Source organism: Adelges cooleyi, unplaced genomic scaffold, assembly GCF_023614345.1.
Source record: "Adelges cooleyi isolate 19-005CV unplaced genomic scaffold, UGA_ACOO_1.1 ACOO_flye_CR_arks_rails_tigmint_CR_PRNA_108, whole genome shotgun sequence".
Classification (NCBI taxonomy): Eukaryota; Metazoa; Arthropoda; class Insecta; order Hemiptera; family Adelgidae; genus Adelges; species Adelges cooleyi.
This window is the reverse complement of record NW_026095761.1, coordinates 507883-531818: the sequence shown is the minus strand read 5'-3', so window position 1 is coordinate 531818 and position 23936 is coordinate 507883. Positions and strand designations below refer to the sequence as shown.

The window sequence follows — 23936 nt, the reverse complement described above, 5'->3', positions numbered from 1 at the left end:
CTGAGAAGGTATTTTCACAATGATGTGTTTTTTTTTTTATGTCAATCCATGATAACTTTTTAACCAGTAGACTGATTTCTTCACATAGCAAGTCTATAAATTGGTATTGACCAAAAACTAAAAAACTTTTTTAATTATGACACGCTATAACTTATTTAAAAATAATCGATTTACCCAAGGAAATGTCATTATTTCTTTCCTTTGGAAGAGTTAGAAAGATCTAGTGTAACTCTAAAACATAAAATGAATTAAAATCCGTATTCAACTTTTTTGTTAAGCAAAAACTGAAAATTAAATAGAATTAGATTATAAAATACAATAATGTTCATAAAATATTAAACTGTCACTTTAATATAAAGGTATTAAATGTAATTTTTTATTTTTTTTTTGATTTCACTAAGGAGGTAAAATTGTTGTTATTTGAAATTAATACAGGGTGTATTCATTTCACCAACGACGCCAACTCTGCATAATTCGAAAGTGATGGAAATTAAAAAAAAAAGACATTTAACATAATTAAACGCCCAAATAAAGAAAAATAAAATATATAATAGGTATGGAATAAAATAATAAAATATATATAATATACATTTAATCGTTAATAATAAAAGATGCGTTTGACTAATCATTTGAAGCAAATAACAAATTTATTTGTCATGTATAATCAAATAAAAAATAATTTGTTATTTATCGGTTCATTGCGATAAAAAAATTATTCGAATATTGTCTAACTGCTTAGGTGGGTATGTGGTGGCTCTACATTCAATAAGAATAAAGGGTAGGTGAATAATTTTCCAAATAAATCAAATGATACACAATTTTAATAAAAAATACCTTCATTATAGTATGAATATAAGAGTTAAGACGAAATTCGTATTTCTGGTACCTAATTATATAAGTTCGACTATCCAAGAAGTTTTTAGCTTAGAATAATAATATATTACCGAACTATATTTAATTAATCTGTTGCTCCTCAATTAGCAGGCCTTTCCGTTTTCATATTATTATTAAAAGGCTAAAACTACCAAGCACCGGCATTACGGGCAGCGGCTAGCTTTTTAGGTCATTATGATAAATCAGAAGTCTGTTGGTGTTTGGTTAACAGCCAGTCAGAAAACTAAATTATGAAATTATGATAAATTTGCTATCAGTAAAACCTGCGATTATTTTTCACTAGCCTAAATTTCGCAAGTGTAATGTTTTTTAATAAAATATTATTATCGAATTTAAAATAAGTGAAAAAATGTGTCGTTACTCGTTATTAACCTTGTTTGTACGATTTATCGTTATCATATTATTATATTCCTTCAGAAATGATTTTGCAATAAATTGGCATAATAACTCTAAATGCATCCCTTTTGTAGTATGAATAATATTAAGTATGAACTGGTGTACATAATGCATTATACAATAGACATGTTCCATGATTGGGCCTAGGAAGTATAAATAACAATATAAAACTATTTTTTTTAGAACAATAGAGAATTATAGAACAAAATAAATATTTATATTTGTTTCATTTTTGTTTATTTAAATAAAAAAAAAATGTTTTAATTCTATTTTTTATAATTTATTAATAAATTAATATTTTATACTCAATTTTTTGTATGTAGACTTTATGAAAATATTTAAAAATACATTTTTTTAAAGTGCATAGACAAGTTATTGTTAACGCATAAATAAATGCATATTTCGGTTTTTTCTTTAGAGCATACACTTCTATTGAGTCCTATCTATATTATACTGCTAGATGAAATGCAATTAACCATAATAATAATAATAATAATATTATTATTGTCTTATAGTATGTTCTTATAGTCTGTTGACGAAAACCTTTATTCGTTTTGGCCATGTATAATTTAACATGTTTGTACGAGCATAGATTTCAACCCATACATCTTACAGTGGAGCTCTTTAAGTATTCAGTATTTTTTGTTCGGAGGCAGTAAACTATAGTTCATAAGCAGTGTTACAAAGTGAACGATACAGTGAGCTCTAAAAATATTATGTTAAATTTAAATATAATAATATTTATTTATTTACTAAACGGATAAAAAGTATATTAATCAGTGTACTATATTGATCATTAGCACTATATACATTATTATAGTAATGATCTTTTATAGTTAAAATAAAGGAACAAAATATGCACTTAGGCACAATGTACGTATAAGGACAACAAGTCCTTCATTCTTTTTGGAGTCAAATAAATTCATATTATATAATATTCGACTTATTATTATTTTAAATTTAGATAAAACTAAAAATGTACACTTTCTACGGTCTTATTTTTATACCATAGTACGGTCTCTCTATGCATAGTTAAAATCAGAATAATTTTTTTTTCGTTTAAGCTCCAAAACAAAATTAAAACCATTCCGGCCAAAGGTCTTTCACTGTGATTCGTGCAAGAACTCGGGACAAAATCGATCATGTGTACATGTACCGTAAAATAAGCACATTTATCTAAAGTGACCTATTATCAAGCGCCAATATCCCACGCATGAGGATTTTCCACCGGCGTCGCGAAATGTCAACATAAAAAATATATTGCCCTAGTTTCCGTATCTGTGTTTTTTTAGTCTTTCCTGCAAACTCTTCCCGGTATTTAAACAAATCCAACGCGGAGTACACGGACATTCAGTGATCAACTTGTGCATCAAGCCTGTGCACACCTAATTCAGAACTCTTGACAACATTTTTTTTTTCAGTATTTTTGAGCTCCGATGTGATTTTTTTGTCGTTACCAAATAATTATTATTGGCAATGATCAAGTCACTCTTGCTGATTGCCGCCGTTGCTGGTCGCCTGGCCGTAACAGCCGGAGACGGTTCACCAGAAAACGTCAAGTACACCGATGTAGCGTTGGACGATAATACAGACACCGTATCAGACTTCAGGTACGTCGAATGTACATGAGTTTTTTGTTTTTCGGTTTTGGATCATATATTTTTGTAACTGAAATAGCGAAAAAAGTTAAGTACACTCGGTGTTTACAAACGGGTTTGTAATATTTTATTAAAAGTACGAAATTTGTAATATCCGTACATGAAGTTTTGACACGAATTCATTGTTCCGATGATGTTATTTACAAAGTATTATTTAAATATATTAATATTCTAAAAATGTTTAAACGGCATTGTCATGTAAATATGACATTGTGTTTGTGTTAGACGCACAGTTGTTTATTTTTATTTTTCTAACACGATTATATTTCGAACAGAAAACGATTTGAAGGCACATTTATTTTAATAAAACTAAATTAAAAATACTTATGAAAATTCATTGAAATTTTTTTTCTCTACTTTAATCATAATACCTATAGGCTATACTAGTAACCATAGTAAAAATTACAGTAAGTAATATATATATATATGGTGATTGGTGTTCCCTCAAAAACAATGTTGTTGGCTTATTAGGTAATTGTCCAGTTCAAGTTTTTACACATAAAAAGAAACACATTTAAAACATTATTGAATAAATAAATTACAATAAATAATTGTATTTAATGTTATCATTCTTGATGTTTTAGTAAACTTAATTCTAATTACCTTTACTGTCAATATTATAAAAATAATATCACCGCAGAGCCCTTAAATTACAATATTATAATATAGTTATTACAATCTATATTAAGCGAAAAATATTTAGAAAATCAAAATTTCTATGACTACTGAATAGCATAAACATTAAATTTAGGAGGCAGTTTATAATATAGTATAAAATATTTATGAAACATAGAGTAATTTTTTTTTTTAATAATTTAGTGTAAAAACTATTAAGAGAAGTATTTATTTAAATAAATTATAAAACAAAGTTATTCAAATCATTTTTTATATTAAATATGTTCAATAATTTATTATTAGAACAAATAATATCAATAATTTATATATGAAAATTTATCATAATATAATATACTTGTAAGTGGTATTTATTAAGAAGCAAAATTTGTCCAAAATTATCTTAGAGGTATTTTAAATATTATTCCACTTATGCAAATGGCTATAATTTATAAGTGTGTATAATAATGTATAGTATGTTTCAATAAACAATTTATATATACATTTTTATTTTTAAAACTTTTGTAAAATCGCTCTTTGACGCATCTCTTGAACGAATTTCAAAGTTTACTTTATTAGAACGATTTTTAAACGATATATTGTCATCCTCGTACAAAAAGTAGCCATGCGTGGAGCAAGAGTTAAAGCACATGAATTACAAAAATGAAAATTGTTATTTTAGCCCTCATACAGTAGCTGATGTTAAAAGCTTTACAAAAAAAAAAAATTGAAATCCAATTGATAGACTTTCTGGAAAGTAGCATCAGGTTTTAGCATTATTGGTATGACATTTTGCCTTTTTATTTACTTTAATAAACAAATTTAAGACAATAATAATTCTAATAATTTTGTTGAGAATTCTCAATGTACGTGATGTTTAAAAATTAACCTCGAATACAAATTAGAACTTTTGTTTTTTGTTTTAGCGAATTTTCAAATGATCAACCACCCAGCCAATCTATCGTATTTCCAGAGTATGTATCCATTCTTTATAATGATAACATAAAATAAAGCCATTGTTTAAGTTTTATGTTGTTAATTTTAGCTACAAACGATTTGCAAACAAAACGGGTCTAAATACAATCAAAAAAACAAAAGGTTCGTGACAAGTTCATTAATAATTATTATTTCTTTGTAATAAATTAATTTGTAAGAAAAAGTTATCAAAATACTTAATATAATAGTTCAGGTCGATTATAAAATAAACCGATAAAAATATTGAAAACATTTCAACAAATCATATTTTTAAATTTGTTATATTGGCTATTGCTGTGTAAATTTGTTTTGAAATCACAAATTAAAAGGTATGCATACTATTTATGTATACTTAAATGTATTATAATTTTGTTATTTATTTTATAAATAACATTATTGGCTGACTTTTACAAATAAATGTTTACAGACTCTTAATAATAATTACTGATCTAGCAGAATTTTTTTCCGAGAATACATAGGTAGTAGACTTAAGTTTTTTTTTTTTAAACAAAAATCGAAGGAATTACAGACAACTTAAATTTAAACCGATTTGCTATAAGACTTCCCTGACGTTCTAGAATATATATATATATATATTACTGTTTCGTTGAATTCTATACAACCTATTCATTTTTTAGCCAAATTAGAAACGTGTAGGACGACATTCAAAGTTTTGAATAACTCCCAATCGCTTTGCTCGTCTATAACCAAGAGAAAATAAGTAGATTTTTTATTATGAGACTTCAAAAAAAAATTGTATGATATATATAAATACATTTCTTAAAATCTATTCAGAGTTTGTCGTGTAACGTGTATCGATGGATACGAATTTTCGAAAGGAAATTCTAAGTTAATCTCAGTGTGTGACGGTGACAAGTACAAAGTAAAAGGAACAACACAGTACGATATACCGTCATGCAAACGTAAATATGTTACTCTAAAATAGATAATATTAATAATAATTATAATAATAGTTTGCAAAAATCCGTTTTTTTTTTTGAGTATACATACATTTTTTTTCTTCTAAAATTTAATTGCCCATCACTGCTCTCCTCGTAGAGGTTACTAAATTTGATAAAACCCACATTTTTAGTTAAAACCCTTTGTGAGGTTTTGTTGACATTGTTTGCCATCTCTGATTATTAAATTTTTCATAGATTAAAATATATGTATACATAGACCATATCACATGTTTTATTTAGTAGCGTCGTTATAGACCTAATGTTGTATAAATTAAAACATACATTCGTTGGTTTGTCCATGTGTGCAAAAGCTATAAAAATAATTGTCAAAAAAGTATACCGTGTGGTCCATCAATCTATGTACTAATTGAATGTTCTTGATTTGTTTGTTTCTCATTTTACAGCCGTTTGTGATGCGCTTTGTGAAAATGGTGGTTATTGTGAAGGACCAAACAAATGCAAATGCGTTGGTAATTACACAGGAGAACGATGTCAGATAAAGCGTTCCAGTTTTCTTAAAAATTCCGGTTATAACGTAACTTCGGAAAATTTAATCAAGTAATGAAAATAAGTACACAACTTACAAATAATAACCAAAATCGTTAAGAGGAAGTCATACCCTCTGTATACTAAGAAATTAGGTTTAGGCGATTTTTTGTAAAATCTTAATTTAATCTACACGTTTTTACGATAACATTTAAAGGGCATGACGTCCTCGTTAAATTTAATTTAAAACTATAATTTTTCTTTCAAATTATTAATAAATAAATCGATTAATATTTACAATAAAATGTACCTATGTAGAGTATACGAGTATCGTAGAAGTGACATTATATTATACAAGCTTGTTGCTTGGACTAATATGTCCAGAAGTGTTCAGACGTAGAGACCCATTACTGTTTTAGCTAAAATTGATTTTAAAAATAAAATATTTATTATAAAAAATAATTTAGAACTTTTTCATTTTTAATGATTATTTTTTTTTATACCTATTATATTTATGATGTACAACCGTGTGTTTTTTGTATGTATAGTTATAATGATTGTGGTATGATATTTTTAGCAAACATACAGAAAAGAAAATCGATTATTCTTCGCAGACAAATGGTGGACCATTGGAAAATAATGTTGCATTAAATACAGATTTGAAACATCCAAGCCCGGCTTGTCACGGATTTCCAAACACACCGAAGAATTCGAAAAAGAAATGTAAAGCGGGGTGAGTCGATTCGCGATAGATTTTAGTTTATTATGATTTTTAACATAATTAATCGTGTTGAACTGTTGTACATTTACAGTGCTTGCAAGATTAGCTGTATTGAAGGATACCAATTTCCCGATGGATCATCTGTAACGAATGTGTTTTGTAAGGGTGGAATTTGGTCACCGAGTAACGTCCAGTGGACTATTGTACCCAATTGTGTTCCTATTTGCGAACCTCCTTGCCTGAACGGTGGCAACTGCATAAGTCCGAAAACATGTCAGTGTCCAATAAATTTTCGAGGTTTCCAATGCCAATACCGTAAGTGTTTGATTTAATTTCCAATTTCACATAGCGCGACACAACAATCCTAATTTGAGTTACATATTGCGAATTTTAGCGGAAAGTTCGTGTGACGTAATGAAATTGAATTTCAACGGAAATTACAAATGTTCTGGCGATGAAGACAAGAATAAATGCACGCTCTGGTGTCCCCAAGGGTCTACCCTGCAACCTTTCGGTACAGCACAAGTCGAGTACACTTGTCTGTATGAGACTGGGAATTTCGAACCGAAACAAATACCGCAATGTGTGTTCGGTGAGTGATCAATTATCAACTAATTTATTTTATTTTGAACCTCAGTTGATACTGTGTTTGGTTATTTGATTAAAAATCGCGCTTTTTTGTTTCAAAATATCAGCTAACCAACCGATCTCGATGAAAGTTATCACCTCGGTCGTTGAAGTCACTGAACAATATGAAAAACGTGCTGGCAGCTGTATAAGGTGGGGTTATGGTAATTTCAAGACGTTTGACGGAGCAATTTATAGTGTCCACAGCGAATGCACGTTCACACTGGTTAGTGATGTTAAATCGAATTTATACCATATTCAAGCACGTGCCCGACAAGGTCTTGTCGAATACATCAACATATTTATCGGGGACAATCTATACATACTGAAGAGAAACGGTCAGTAGATAACATTTTAATATTATATAAATATACAAATATGCTGTGCAATAAAATATTCAACACTAATGGATATTCATTATTCTTCTAGATGATAACAGTGTAACGCTTATGACCAATGACAAGCCGGTCTCGATTCCAAATGAGTTGGTAGATATTGGCGTTGAAGTTATCGGCGGACAAACAGTGCTAACCCATTTGCGCAATGCGAATATAAACATCTTATGGAAATCCAACGTAAGCTATTGAGTGGTCATTATAATAAGAAATAGTATGTGTGCTCGTTGGCAGTGTTTAACTCGACGCGAATGTTTAGGGTATTTTACAATTAGACGCGGGCGTTGAAGTCTGGAACTCGACGGACGGCCTTTGCGGCAACATGGACGGTCTGCCGAATAACGATTTGTCGCACAAAAGTGTTTCGGAGTTCACCAGCAAATGGCTTGTAAACGGGTTCAATGAAATATGTGACACTCCCGTTGACGAAATAATTAACGTCACAAACAGTGTTTTTGTCAAAGCCGAAACATTTTGCTCGGCGTTAAAAAAGGCGCCTTTCGAAGTCTGCAAAGACAAACAATTGACAAGTATCGATGCGTATATAGATGCCTGCAAAAGAGATTACAGTTATTGTGTTACGAAAAACGACCTCGAATGTGGTTGTAACAGTATAGCCGTTTATGCGAAAGATTGTTTTGGTCATGATCAAAATACGATGGCTTGGCGAGACGAAACCCTATGTCGTTAGTAACAAAAGTCAAATGCATTTGGCAAGTATTCTACAGATGTTTATTCAATATGTTGTTTAATTATAGCTTTCAGGTGCCCCGCCGGTAAAGTGTATTCACAGTGTTTGCCAACTGTAAAGCAAACATGTTCTATGCCATTCGACGTTAAGCCCAGTAACAACAATACATACTGCGAGGAAGGGTGCATCTGTCCGGTAGGAACCGTCGAAGACAATGGAAAATGTATATCCAAAGACGAATGTCCGTGTAAAATGAGAAATCAATTTTATAAGCCCGGAGATGTCATAAACAAGGATTGTAATAAATGGTGAGAATATAATATAATTATATAGTACATAATTTTCTTCGAACTCTTGCTCGCAAGTCTGAGATCATTAATATTGTTAAAGCACTTGCACTGGAGGTGAATGGAGCTGTACTAACGCCAAATGTCAAGCAGAGTGTTATGCTATAGGCGATCCACATTATAAGACTTTTGATGGAATGAAATTCAACTTTATGGGCGCGTGCTCGTATTATCTCGTTGTTTTGCCCGAGTTCGCAATAGAGGCAGAAAATATACCTTGTGATGGTACAATGTCTCAAGAATACGGTTACGAGACACCCGCGTACTTGGGAAAAGCCACGTGCACTAAAACCGTAACTATACGCGTTGGGAATAGTACTGCGATAAAATTAGGGCAAAACAAATTGGTGTCGGTTAATGGTGAAATCGTTGATAAACTACCGGTTATTGTGCTAGATGTAGCTTACATTAGGGAATTTTCGACGTTCTTCTTACAAGTGATGCTGACAAACGGCATCGAAGTGTTGTGGGACGGAGAGACGAGGCTTTACATTCACGCCAGCCCTGAGCTCCAGGGTAAAACTAAGGTAAAGTATAATATTTAATTTAATATTTATTTAAAATAGCGGTTCGTAAAGTGTCACATCGCTTTTAGGGACTGTGTGGAACATACAACGGAAATCAAAAAGAAGACCTGCTAACTCCCGAAGGAGATATCGAAACAGATGTTGTATCGTTTGCCAACAAGTGGAAAACCAAAGAAAGCTGTAAAAACGGCAATTTAGAAGTTGCTTTAAAAGCGCCTCATCCTTGCGACGCAAACATACAATTCAAACACATTGCTGAGAACTACTGTAGGAATATCACCGGTCAGCAGTTCTCGGACTGTCACACTCTAGTAGATCCAGCTGCTTATTACGAGGACTGTTTATATGATATGTGTTCCTGTCAACCGGGACAATTTTCACGTTGTTACTGTCAGATATTAGCTTCGTATGCCCTAGAATGTGCTCATCAGGGTTTGACCATTGATTGGAGAAAAGAATCGAGAGAATGCGGTAATTTTTGTTATCGTTATTTAAGTTAATTGAATATAAATCACATCCCTAAGACTGTGTTGTATTCAACAGGCGTTCAATGTCCAGCTGGCCAACATTATAGCCCGTGTGGAAATTCATGTCAGCGTACGTGCCGCGACATATCTACAATAAATGCGTGTAAATCAAATTGCGTGGAAGGTTGTTACTGTTCGCCGGGATCAGCATTGTCAGAGTTTGGTGAATGTATACCCATATCCGAATGTCCTTGTTATAATAACGGTCAAAAGTACATGTCCGAACAAAAAAGAATCGAAGGATCTAACAAAGAACCGCGTTTATGTACATGTAAAAGTGCAGCGTGGGAATGCCGAGCCGCTGAACAATCTGAAGTAACTTTGTGGAAAGAAGTTGGGCCAAATACATGTAATCATGGAAAACATTTGGAGTTTACAGAGTGTGAACCGTCAGAACCGATTACATGTCATGTACGTTGTTTGTATCATAACCTAACCTATACTGTAGGGAAGATAGCTCTCCGTATAGGTTCTGACTTCTAGGAATAACGTGATAGTTCACAAATTAAAAAAAGCTAAATGGGAATCCTTGTTGATCCGATAGAACTCCTTTTACAGAAGGCTCATTTAAGCAGCTTTTGAAAAAAAACCTGTCTTGATCATTTAGTTAACTAAAGTTAAGTTTCAACAAATTGCTGCAAAAATGATATTTTTTACTAATGTTAAGTGCCAATTTCTTGATAAAAATAAGTATTTTAATGAACAATTCATAATATTAGCTATAAAGTCGTCTTCCATATTTCTGATACTCTGTCCGGGTTAATATTAATTAATAATTTTTCACACAATTATAGAATATGCATGATCCGCCTCAATTTTCGCCTGCTGTTTGCTATTCCGGTTGTATTTGTAAAAAACCGTATGTACTTGATTCGTTAAGCAAAGAATGTGTATTACCTAGTGAATGTCCTTGCCACCACGGTGGTAAGAGTTATAGTAACAACGAGACGTATTATCAAGGCTGTAATACTTGGTGAATATTTTTAAAAAATTTGTTTTTATAGCATAACAGTATAATTATGGCAGTAAGAATATTTTTTTTTGTTATAATAATATTTATATAGCAAATGTAACTTGGGCAAATGGAAATGTACTAAAAACGAATGCAATGGAGTTTGTACGGCTTGGGGCGATTCGCACTTTCAAACTTTCGACTCGCGTTATTACGATTTCCAAGGCGCTTGTGAATATGTTTTCGCAAAAGGAACGTTAACGACATATGATACGTTTGTCGTTTCGATAGATGTAAGTATTAAATTGTATTGTTACCGTGTTATAATGAAAACGTCAGTTTCTCAATGACCGTTTGTCGTCTTGATCAAAGGTAGTGCCGTGTGGATCGACAGGAGCCAGTTGTATCAAATCAATAACTCTAACTGTGGGCAATGGTAACGAAGCGGACACGGTGAATTTGAAAAGTATAGTTTCTTTACCAAAATTGAAGAGGTACGACAATTTGATAAGGCGGATTACGTAAAAAATAATTAACCGGGATTAAAGGCGAGGTTTATTTACTTATTTTTTAGAATACAAGTTAAAGAAGTCGGAATTTTCATAGTAGCCGATGTGCCAGACATTGGATTAGTGATTCATTGGGATAAGGGTACAAGAGTACACTTACAACTCGATCCAAAATGGAAAAGCCACGTAAGGACATTACAACTAATAATAATGTGAACGTGCACTCGGCTAAGAGTATAATTGATATTTAACTAGGTAAATGGTTTATGTGGAAATTACAACGATAACCAAATGGACGATTTCCAAACTCCCTTCGGAGGAATGCCTGAAGTGTCGTCATTGTTTTTCGGCGATTCCTGGAAACTTCAATCTTATTGTGCGATGCCAACCGATATTCGAGTAAAACCCTATTCACACATTATTAACAACTTTCGAATTAAAGGAATCAATTTAATATTTAATTAATATTTTTTACATTTACACTTTTAATTACAGGATGCTTGTGCTCTACATCCGCACCGGAGACAATGGGCGCACAAACAATGTAGTGTTTTGAAATCCTCACTGTTTAAATCATGTCATTCCCATGTTTCGGTTGACAATTATATTCAAAGGTGTAATTTCGATACATGTGCATGCGACCAAGGGGGCGACTGCGAATGTCTGTGCACAGCTATCGCAGCTTATGCACAAGAATGTAGTTTACACGGCGTTAATATTAAATGGCGATCTCAAGATATGTGTCGTGAGTATATGAAATTATTTTGAATTCAACGATAAGTATAATATAATGTTGCAATTGTCATCCTAAAGCTATCCAATGCGAAAACGGTACTGCCTATGAATCGTGTATTTCGCCGTGTTCGTTCAAGTCGTGTGATGACTTTTTGTCTCGGACAACGGAACTATGCGACCGAAAGCTGTGTGTAGAAGGTGAGTACATATTTTCCATCAATGGTATGTGTTTTGATAATGACCATATGATTTGAAAATATTTAGGTTGTATTAGACCTCATTGTCCGCAAGGCCAAGTTTATTTGAATGTCTCTTCCAAAATATGCGTGCCGATCAACTCTTGTAAAATCCCATGCAAAGTCGAAGGTAGCGATGAACTATTCAACGAGGGAGATATTGTTTTTGAGGACAAATGTCACACATGGTATGATTTCAAAAAAACATTTACTTGATTTTTATATTAAAAACATGTTTTCTTTTTAGTTATTGTTCGAGAAATAAAAAAATTTGTAAAGGCCAGCCTTGTGTTCAAACATTCGAGCCAGAAATAGTTTTGACGACGCCTAGTTATGTAATACCCGTTGTTGAAAGTCAATGCTTGTCAGGATGGAGTGTTTGGATAAAAAGAAGTCATGAGAACAATGGGACCAATTCCGGCTTTCAGCCTTTGCCATCAATAGAAGAAATACTGAACACGAAATCTAATGTAATTAATAATTATACGGACAATCGGCATAGAACACGCGCATTTACCATTTTATTGCTAATCATTTGTTTAGGGTCAAGGTATGTGTTCTCCGGAAAAAGTGTCTAATATCCAATGTCGTTCATTAAACGGAAATAACGGAGTAAAAGATACTACTGAAAATATAGAATGTAGTGTAGATAAAGGAATTTCGTGCCACGGGAAATGTAACGACTACGAGGTTCGTGTGTACTGTGAATGTGAAGGTAAGAATGAATACTTAGTAAAATTGAATTATTATACCGATATGAAAAACATAAGAGTTCGTTGATATCTATTATATTATACAGGGGAAGAGGACAATTCAGTGTTGACTGACAATTTGGACATTATAAAACGAAAGAAAAACACAACTCGCATTGGTACGCATTGGTGTAGTTCAAATATTCGTCTAATGGTTATCAGTGTTATTTAAAATTGTCTATTTACATTCATTATAGTTTGTCCAGTTGGTTTAAAATGCAAGATCATGTGCAATCAGATTTGTCAGTCATTCGAAAATGAAATAAAAACCACAAGTGTTTGCGAATCTCCGCAACATTGTATATCTGGTTGCGTTGAAACAATTGAACAGAATGATATTTGCCCAGAAGGTTCGATGTGGAGAGATAAAGACACTTGCGTCCATAAGAGCGATTGCACTTGTTATTCCAGAAACGGTACCCAAGTGAAGGTATGACACAATTGAAATTACAATCAACAACCATGCTATTTAGATTCGATAGTGTTAAAAAAAAGCATTCGACATTTTTATATTGTAGCCCGGTGGTATTTATAAAGAAGACTCGTGCACTGTTTGCCAATGTTTGAACAACGCTTATGTGTGCGACGACTCGTCTTGTAAAATTCATGAAATATTCAGCAATGAAAAAACAGAATTCACAACTACATCATCTTACGAAACGACAAATAACCAAGAGCTTTCGACACCGAATTTGATTGTTAGTGAATTGCCATTACTGTTTACTGAGACAACGCCGTCGTCGACCGAATTCACAAGCAAAACGAATATCATCGAAACTAGCAGTCAACTGCCAACAGAGTTCACTTCACAAAGTACTGCCAACACACAAGATTACTTTAGTCAAAATTTAGAAACATCGACACACCACAACATAGTTTATGTACCTTCAACAGTATCTGAACCGGCTCTCCATTGTGATATCAACCAGTAAGGATTTAAAAAATGAATACCTAACCATTTTGTATTATGATACATTTTTAAATTTGTGCGTTTATTTTTATAGAGTTGAAAGTATATCTTCAAAACTCGAACCGTCATCATTTAACGCTAGTTCTTGGTACAGTTCCAACACTGAACCGTATTACGCACAGTTGGATTCTGAAGACAATGGATATTGGAGACCAGCGAAATCTAGCGAAACTGAGTACTTGCAAATGGACTTGGGCCAGGCGGAAACAATTTATGGTATAGAAGTAACTGGTAGCCCAACACACGATGAATATGTCACTAGCTATCTCGTGGCACATAGTTTAGACGGTGTTGGCTTTAGTTTCGTGTCGTATAACGGTCAGCCGAAGGTATTAAGCATTTGTCTTTTAGTCGTTCAATAACACAAACAAATTAAATAAAAATAAAAATTATAAAATAGATTTTCCGAGGACCTCATGCTCATAATAAAGTAGAAAAACAAATACTAGTATCGCCAATCGAAGCTAGATATATACGAGTTCTGCCTAAGAGTTGGCATAATGAGATAGCAATTAAGTTGGCACTTTTGGGATGTCCAATCAAATCGACTACATTTAATCATGAATTTTCTACAACTCTTGAACCTACTCTCAAACGTATGTAAATTTAATTTTTTAATTTTTTATGAACACAATAATAATTTCTATAACTTGTATTTAAAGCTGTTTGCTCTGAGCCAATGGGTATCGAATCAGGTTTGTTAAACGATGCCATGATATCTGTATCATCATCTCTGAATAACGACTTTCATTCTGACAATTTATCACTTAACAGTACAACGTCATGGATACCGTTTACTGCTTCTACGAACCAATGGATACAGGTAAGTTCTTGAACTACTTATGTTGAGATGAACGATTGTATAATGTTAAAGATAAAATTAAAAGTAATAATTTACAGGTTGATTTTACCGGACCAAGAATAATTACTGGAATTGTGACGAAAGGTAATCCTCTGGGTAATGAAGTTGGCGAAGCGTGGGTCGAAGCTTACAAAGTTATCTATAGTAACGACTTGGTGAACTGGAATAAAATATTAGACTCCAATGAAAAAGAAAAGGTTAGTTAAATAAATTTGAATTTTACAAAATACATCTATAAAATCTCATTTCATGCTTTTAGATATTTTCTGGGAATTTCGATAGCAGTAGTACACTAAAAATGTTTTTGGACACTCCCATTCGAGCGAGATATATTCGAATTCATCCTGAAAAATGGCACAACAAGCCAGCTTTAAGATTGGAAATACTCGGTTGCTTTGAAGCATATTCTGTCACGCAAACCGTTTTGTTCGAAGTCACCGAGAAGCCTGTTGTGAGCACATCTAATTGTAGCATTTGTCCTGGAATAGTAGACTACGAATGCAAGTGTTCTCCGGAAAAATGGTGGAATGGCGAATCTTGTGGCTTGCGTTCTGAATGCCCTTGCGTTATTGGTGTTATGACTTATCAAATAGGAACAGTATACGATTTAGAAAATTGTCAGCAGTGTATGTGTACTATAGGCGGAGTGCCTAACTGTGCTCCAAAAGTATGCTCACCCTGTCCACCGGTAAGTAGAATAAATCAAACACTAAGATAAACCAAGCCAGTTCAATCTACAACACGATTATTTTGACGTATAGGGTGAGGTTTCAACCACTTTGTCATCGAGCTGCCGGTGTGAATGTGAACCTTGTAAAAACGGAACTAAGTTATGTCCTACGTCTAACGTTTGTTTGGATGAGTCTCTGTGGTGCAATGGAGTGCAAGATTGCGCTGACGACGAGAGGAATTGTCCGGTGACCTCGACAACTACACCGCCACCCCCGCCTACTACTACTACTGCTAATATCATCAGCACCATATCAGAGACGGAAGAAGTTAAATATGTCGTTCCGATAATACCGATAAAAACAAAAAAATATCATTTTTGCCCTGAAATCAAATGTCCCGAAGGACAAATAGCAAAAATATTGAATACGTTGCCACTGAAGTCTAGTCGTAAAGTCAGGAGCGCTGAGATCGTTTCGGACGATCCATGGCCATCTCCTTTCAGTCCCGTTACCAACTTGGCGGCTTCTTTGAAGAGAAACCACCGTGATCCAATATTTAGCACCAAAGGGAATACCATACGAAGAAAAGGAGCTGCGACGAATGTTAACTTCAAATCGGGCGCAGTTAAAAGTGAAAATCAGGAGCCAATTTGCAAACAATGGGTTTGCGAAGCACGCGTGCAACAAGTTCAATGTAAGACGCCGTTAATTGCATGTCCTGAGGGTTACTTTTTACAAATCACTCCGAACGAGCATGATATCTGCCCGGTGTACACATGTGTATCAAGTGGTCTAGAAGAAAGTCAGTGCGATATTGACGGAAGGGTATTTAAAACATTCGACGGGACCGTTTTCAAGTATGAAGTGTGTGATCACATAATTTCCAGAGACAGAGTACACAATAAATGGAAAATCAAACGTAAGTGTTTAACGTTCAAAGGTGTTTTTCATTGAAAAATTGAATCATAATTTGCTTACCTGATTTGTTATATTATCTTTTACTAGAAATCCGACGTTGTCCATATGTCGGCGCTTGTCAACAATCATTGTGGCTTGAACATTTAAACCATACTATTGAATTCTTCCCGAACATGACGACTACTTTTGACGGATACCATTACACAGTTAACCAAGTAAAATATGATAAATTAGTTGTGTATATTACACGACCGTTGTTCTGCACGAATTCCTAGTTAATAGCAAGTATACATTTGTAAAAATAAATAAATACTTGTTTCAGCTCCAAGCCATCGGAAGTCAAACAGAACAGTTTGCCGTAAAGCAAGTTCAGACCAATTATATTATATTTGCTAGTACATTAGGTTTCAACATAATATGGCAAGTCAATGGAAATGTAAAAATAAAGGTAGGTGTGAACTAGGAGTATCAGTGGACAAAAGTTGGGCAGAGCGATAGGTGGGTGGTCAATGAAATCGTCATATATTTTGTGAGATAATTATTGTTTATTATCACAACTCATTACAATGTAGTAACACTAAGAGCACAATTTATTATCTCAAAAATTTCATAGACGAAAAAATACATTTTAGTTTTTAAAATTAGTCAAAAACTAAAATTTTACTTAATAAGTAAAATAAGTATTCCTATACATTTTTATGTAATTTTCTTGATATAAATTCCATAATTGCTGCATCTCATCCCGGCGTCTTACCATGGCTTTACTGTTGTTGGTTTTTAATAATCGATTCGTAATTGAAAGATGGCTTTAACAATAATCCGCTGAATGTCTTTACACGCGAGAGTGCACCATACGTTAAGCCAATTAAAAACTCTCGATCACCAATATCAACTATAGCTCTTTCCAATATAATCTCTTGTGATCAAGAATGCTAACAGCATTCTTAGCAAGCACCAAAGGAAATTGAAAGTTTCCGAGGAAAAGAAACCTTAAACAATACCCAATACATTAAAATAATATCGTCGCTTTGATTTTGTATTGTAGAAGTTTTTCTTTCATTGTAAGTCGCACTTTTTGTCGTTAAACGCACCTGTTGCCTCTTTCCGCCGCTGCACATATTCTTCAATTGTTTCTTTAATAGTTATTTTCATCAAGTCCGCTGATTGTTTACTGTTCGAGTGTAACATTTTAACTTTGATATGTGTCAATGATGTGTTAATGTGCTTTGTGTTGCAGTTGAACGCTTTCTACACCGGAAGGGTGGACGGCCTCTGCGGGTTTTTCGATAACAACCCTAAAAACGATAAGCTTAAACGTGACGGTGATATCGCATCAACCACTTCGGAGTTCGGACATTCTTGGGCCGATTCGAATTTACAATGCGAAGCGAAGATTTGCCCTGTACACGTACAAAAGGAAGCGATCAAAGCATGCGATGCTTTTAGGTAACTGATGTAGCTTCATTTGAAGGGCTGCTAGGATAAACGATAATGGTCAATATTTCCAAATTTTCAGTAGTGTACTACACTTACTTTGCCGTTACAGGTATCGAACTAGTACATTTGACTATGAGCGTTTTTCCCCGTAGCTCTTAATTTTGTTTCACTTAAATGGGAACGTTCAAATAATATTTTTGGTAAAACGTATTTCAGATCCGAACCGTTGAACCAATGCGAACATTTTGTGAACATCGACGAATACGTCATGAAATGCGTGGAGAGTATTTGTTCTTGTTTGGAGAACTCGGCAAGTGAAATGTCGGAATGCCGTTGTAAAGCCATTTCGGGTCTTGTGACACAATGTTACACGACCAACTCAAGTGTAGAGCTCTCCGATTGGCGACTGTTGCACGACTGCCGTAATAATAACAACCATTGATGAATCTTCTCACGGTCCGGCTACAGTTGATTACAGTTTAACAGTGATTTTTTTTTTTGTTTAGCTGTAAACTGTCAATCGCCGTTTGTCTTCAAAGAGTGTTTCAATCGAGCTTGCGAGCCTAGTTGTGATAACCTATTACAAAATGACCCGTGTCCGAAATTGCCTGAAAATTGTTTCCCCGGATGTTACTGTCCCGATGGTTACATCAAAGAATATGGAAACTGCATTAAACCTTCAAAATGTAGAAACTGTAAGTATTATGCAAAGACGAGAAAAAAACAATGTTTATTTTTTACATTTTCACATTTCAATTCAATACCACATTATAGGCGTTTGCGAGGGATCCGGAACTAGCCACTACACGACATTTGACAAAGTCGATTATGTGCACAGACAGAACTGTTCACACGTTTTAGTAAAAACCACGAAAGAAAATGATTCTGTGAAACCAGGATTTACCGTACGTTTATTAATTATTATTATCATTGTACAATAAGCGTTTTATGTTAAATACATTTCGAATGGAGAGGTCAAGAGTGTGGTGAGATGAGACGACAATGCGCAGTTACAGACGGTAGTTGGTTCGACTTTTGGTCATTATTACTTTATGTATCTGTGGTTAAGGGGGAAAATTGCCCTATTTTCGGTCTAGGACTTTAACTTGTTTTGTCGCCATTAATTTTGTAAATATATCTGAAATTTCAAACCGTCAAGTCAATACTTCGTCTGATCCTGCATGACGTTGTTATTATGTATAATGTATATACGAATGATAGAACTCGAACGATGTAACATATACGCCAAACATTCCATATTATTGATACCACAAATTTTGTTTTTCTGTATTTTAGATAGTGGAAACAACCGGTAAGTGTTCAAGCCCACTACTCAATAACGGGATTTGCCTTCAGAATTTAACAATTACCCATGCTGCTCACAAATTAAGTCTGTCATACAACGCAGATGCTTCTAAGGTAACGTTGCTAAATTTAAATGTTATGTATAATATAATTATGAGTATAAGCGTTGTATAGATTAATTTTGAAAATTGTATTGTATAACTGCCCAAATCGCCAGAGAAAAATGTATTTTAATTATTTTAGATTTTAACAACCGTCGATGGTCATGAAGTTAACAGTACTCCATTTGCAAACAAATGGATGTCCCTTACGGAGTCTCCGGGAAAGTCGATTATTGCAAATATACCAGTGCTAGAATTAGAAGTCATATTTATGTTTATGAATCAAGGGTTTTCCATAAAAATGCCTTCGCATTTGTATTACGATAAAACTGAAGGTTTATGCGGAAGTTGTAACGGCGACTCTACTGATGATATGGCAGCCCCTGATGGCAATATACCTAGTAACGTGGATGAGTTTATCAAAAGTTGGAAAGCTAGCGGAACAGGTAAATATTATGTGTGTTTGAATATGAAATTGTTTATTAACTTCGTTGAACCTTTAGAATTCGAAAAGTGTGATTATGTCACGAAGAACGAAACAAAAGAGGATACGTGTGAAATTCCTAAACCGGAAATAGATCCATGTCTTATTTTAACGGACACTAAACTATTTGGCCAATGCCATCCAATAGTGGACGTACAGGTACACATTAAGAAATGCCATTCTATGTTGTGCGAAGGCTCGGAGGGCTCGTTTTGTCACTCTTTAGAAGCTTACGTCCGTGAATGTCAGTCATTTGGTATATGCTTAGATTGGAGATCTCCAAATTTATGTCCTTATTCTTGTCCGCCGGGTAAAAGATTTATTTATTTTGCGATAACATTTCACGTTCCCTTTTAACACCGTACAACAATTTTAGGTTTAATGTATAAGGCGTGTATGTCTGGCTGCGAAGAAACTTGTGATAATTACAAGGCTCTGCGATCTGGGGAAACTACTTGTAACGGACTGTCGACCGAAATGTGTGTATGTCCACCAGGGCAAGTATTCAATAACAGTGTGTGCGTGAATGAGAACCGCTGCGAACCTTGTGACAATGAAAATCATTATGCCGGCGACACTTGGTTAGTTGACCAATGTACAACATGCACTTGCACGCCAAGTTCGAAAGCTATTCGTTGCGAAAAGAAGCAATGTCAACAGTCATCGTTTTCAATTTGTCAAACCGGTTTTAAATCTGTGAAAGACGAGACTAAATCGGACGAGTGTTGCGAACAGTACAAATGCAGTATGTTAACATAATATATTTTTCTAATATCAATTTTACTTATATTCATAAAAACCAACGTTTTTTAGTTCCAGAAGAAAACCGCGTTCAGAACTGTACAGACATTATAATGCCAGTGTGCGCTGAAGATCAGATTGTAAAAATGGAATTAACTCCAAATGGTTGCAAACGATTCATCTGTGGTGATTATATTTTTATTTAGTGTATTGATATAAACTCATAATAATACTTTACACTTAAATACTTTATTGGATAAACTGATATTAATACTTTACCTTTAGAATGCATTCCGAGAGATGAGTGTCTTCAGTCTACACCTGATAATGACGTCGAACTTCTGCCAGGCATGGTAAACGTGATAAACAATCAGGGATGTTGTCCTTCGTTCAAGGCATCTTGTGTACCAGAAACATGCCCCGAACCGAAACCGTGTGATTTATACTACGAGCAAATCAAAATTGAAAACCACCAATGTTGTCCTCAGTATAAATGTGGTAAGTACTGGGATCAGAAATATTAAGTTTATATTTTTTGCGTAAGATATTATACAAAACTTAACAATAGATCATTTTATTACGCAATTTATGTTTATGAATTATAAAATAATAATTTAAATAAAAAACAAGGGACATTTTTAAAACCTTTTTTGATACTTGGTAAAATAAGGTTCATGGATTCCAATTAATATCAGTTTTGTGATGTATATTAGAGATAGAAAAACTAACGAATACACTATCAGGAGTAACAACATACTTAGAGTAGAGTAAAAAGAAGGGGGGGGGGCAGGTGGGCTAGAGAAGTTTAAAATTCTTCTAAACTCCTCGAGTCGTTCACAAAAAATATTAGCAACCAATTAGGCCTTGAGGCTTAAAGAGCGTTTTCAGTTTTTGCCGAATTTCTGAGGTAGCTTAAAGAGGTTTTAGAGAGCCTCGACTCCCCAGGGTCCCTCTCTAATTACGTTATTATGAGAATCTTAAAAGTCAAGAGTATATAAATAACGAGTGTAGGCCAAATAAACAAACAAAGAAACATATTAAAAGTTGCCAACTAAGACAGCGTTGGTGGTTTTATAATGGGAAATAGTAGAGAAAATTAAACTATCTTTTATTCATCGAATCAGAACTTGTTAGGTAACTTTATTTATTAAGAGGCACTGACGAGCTTGCCGTTTGTCTTGTTTAGAGTTACCGAATAATACATGCATTTACGAGTACGAATGGATAGCATCAAATGAAGGTGGCGAGCGTAAGCGAAACAACAACGAGAAAGCAGTGATCTTAAAACAAGTATATTTTACAGACTTTGATTATATAGTATTGGCGTAGTTCTCTAATAGTTAACATCCCCCTCTTTTTTTTTTACAGTTAATTGATACCTGGGAAGACGGGCCCTGTAGATCATGTTTTTGTGATGTTGATTCAAAGAAAGGAATGTGCAATAAGCTCGAGTGCTCTCCTTCGCCGAGTAATTCTGAGTATGTGATGGCAGCTAAAATGAAATATGGCCAATGCTGTCCTACGTACAAGCGAGAGTCGTGTATCCATCAAGGAACAGTGTACAACGTGGGAAGCGAATGGACCTCTGCAGATCCTTGCAAAACGTTGAGTTGTAAACTTGATAGCAACGATGAAGCATACGTCCACGAATCAGTAAAGAGCTGCAATAGCGATTGTGCTTTGGTAAACTACAATCCACCAATATATATATACGCGTGCATTCTACTTAAGTTAGAATATGTTTTGATAACTTGTTTTTATTACATGATTTCCATTATGTCTTTAGGGCTGGGCTTATGTTAAACCAAACATGCCAAACAATTGCTGCGGTTCGTGTGTACAAGATAGTTGTGTAATGCAAAACAAAGCGTACGCAGAAAACGATACGTGGACATACGACAACTGTACAACGTATTTGTGTGAAAAATCAGCATTCAACGAGGTGAGCGTTTCGAGTAAATTTTAATATTATAATCAGTGGCCAATAATTAATACCCATTAAAACTTTCTTTAATTTTCAAATGATAAAAAAAACGTGTGTACTTAAATTCCGTATATCTACATTATACTATAATAAATGTATATAGTATAATTATTTTGCATAGGCGGAAATACAATTTTTAAAAATATATATGTGTACCTCTTCAAACTGGTCATTTAGCAAATCTGAATTTTCTTTTACCCAAGTACACATTTTGAATGGTTTGGATTCTAACGAAATTTTGTAAATACACTGTACAAAAGTTAGTAAACGCTCGAGATTTTTGGAAAAAAACAAACAAATTTTAAATAGATTTTAATATTTTCTATGAAGTAATTTGTTTTCTGAACTATAATATAAAATAGATTTTTCTCCAATTGCGACATTGGCCATACTGTATAGTAGAAGTATCCTTTTATCGTTTTTTCCCACATTTTTTAGTTCAATATTTTACCGGTGTACCAAAGTTGTCCTAACATCGGCAACTGCCCGGAGAACAGAATTTACAAAGACGGTTGTTGCGAACGTTGCAATGCTACCGGAACCGAAGAAGTAGCCAGTGACAAATCGTTATGCGCTCCTGAAAGTTTGCCACTCAACCACACCGTTGGGTTGGTGATCGAAGAGAGTCTATTCCACGATACGTGCACTAACCCGGACGGTATTGTCGGCTTCACCGAATGCCGAGGCCTGTGTGATTCTTACACGTATTTCAACAAAAGTAAATAACACAAAAATAATATTCCTGTAAAAACGAATCATTGTTTTGTAACGCGAGTCTGATTTTTGTTGTTATCCAGAAACGACCAAACACGATTCCAAATGTCAATGTTGTCAACCGATCCGCTACGAAGAGGTTTCTGTGTCTCTACAATGTAAGGACGGTTACAGGTATAAAAAATCGGTCGCCGTTCCGTCGGCTTGTTCGTGTACGGCCTGTGGTGGAGACAGTTTTTCATTAAAAATATCGAAAAAACATTAAATGTTGTAATTCAGACAAATTTAAAGTGAGTTACACAAACAGAATTGTATAATATGTAATATGTTTTTATTGTTCGTTCACTCGTTGTATTGTTAACACTAAGTAATATTGTAATAATAAGTATTATTGATATTTAATTAAAACTTAGATAATAAGATTAGACAATATCTTTTAAATAAAATAATTTATAGTTTCATTATTTTTTAGTACCTATAGTCAAAGCACCTATTTCGATACTTAAAACATTATTAAATCCGGTTTAGTTAAAAGTACAAAGGTAAAAAGGTTTTAACGGATTATTATACATTTTGTTTGATTTCCACTAACTTTTTTTTTACAGAAGTCTAATTAATTATTTTTAACTTTGTAAAGAATCTTTATCTTGTTGATACAAATAGATAAGTATTAATAATAACAATATAGTACATAAGTATAAAGTATCTGGACACCTGGGGTAACTAAAATCACCAAGGAACTAATTG

General features: G+C 33.8%; 1 protein-coding gene across 1 annotated transcript; it reads left to right on the top strand.

The window, feature by feature from the left end:
- The first annotated feature begins 2651 nt into the window (after window positions 1–2651).
- LOC126838189 (hemocytin-like) lies at window positions 2652–23618 on the top strand. Its single transcript, XM_050572384.1, has 50 exons — window positions 2652–2900; window positions 4487–4534; window positions 4606–4658; window positions 5902–6055; window positions 6561–6716; window positions 6796–7019; window positions 7099–7296; window positions 7400–7669; window positions 7761–7906; window positions 7986–8412; window positions 8485–8725; window positions 8808–9291; window positions 9360–9762; window positions 9835–10229; window positions 10613–10791; window positions 10883–11063; window positions 11143–11264; window positions 11345–11465; window positions 11535–11678; window positions 11775–12024; window positions 12093–12212; window positions 12279–12438; window positions 12498–12720; window positions 12794–12965; window positions 13050–13121; window positions 13200–13432; window positions 13521–13930; window positions 14007–14301; window positions 14373–14568; window positions 14635–14795; window positions 14873–15031; window positions 15094–15522; window positions 15596–16424; window positions 16511–16638; window positions 16746–16871; window positions 17661–17869; window positions 18077–18282; window positions 18367–18555; window positions 18635–18765; window positions 19157–19279; window positions 19409–19712; window positions 19770–20060; window positions 20127–20495; window positions 20564–20677; window positions 20777–20989; window positions 21678–21781; window positions 21860–22174; window positions 22278–22433; window positions 22914–23193; window positions 23273–23618. Exons 1-50 carry the CDS (start codon window positions 2767–2769, stop codon window positions 23452–23454), a joined length of 11229 nt encoding a protein of 3742 aa, XP_050428341.1. The 5' UTR covers window positions 2652–2766; the 3' UTR covers window positions 23455–23618.
- Window positions 23619–23936: the final 318 nt, after the last annotated feature.

What these genes read in the sequence shown, in the direction of transcription:
- LOC126838189 (XM_050572384.1), top strand. Translation starts at nt 2,767, where the DNA reads ATGATCAAGTCACTCTTGCTGATTGCCGCCGTTGCTGGTCGCCTGGCC. An exon ending in ACTTCGGAAAATTTAATCAA is followed by an intron (nt 6,056 to 6,560) that starts GTAATGAAAATA and finishes TGATATTTTTAG; the next exon opens with CAAACATACAGAAAAGAAAA. An exon ending in AAAAAGAAATGTAAAGCGGG is followed by an intron (nt 6,717 to 6,795) that starts GTGAGTCGATTC and finishes GTACATTTACAG; the next exon opens with TGCTTGCAAGATTAGCTGTA.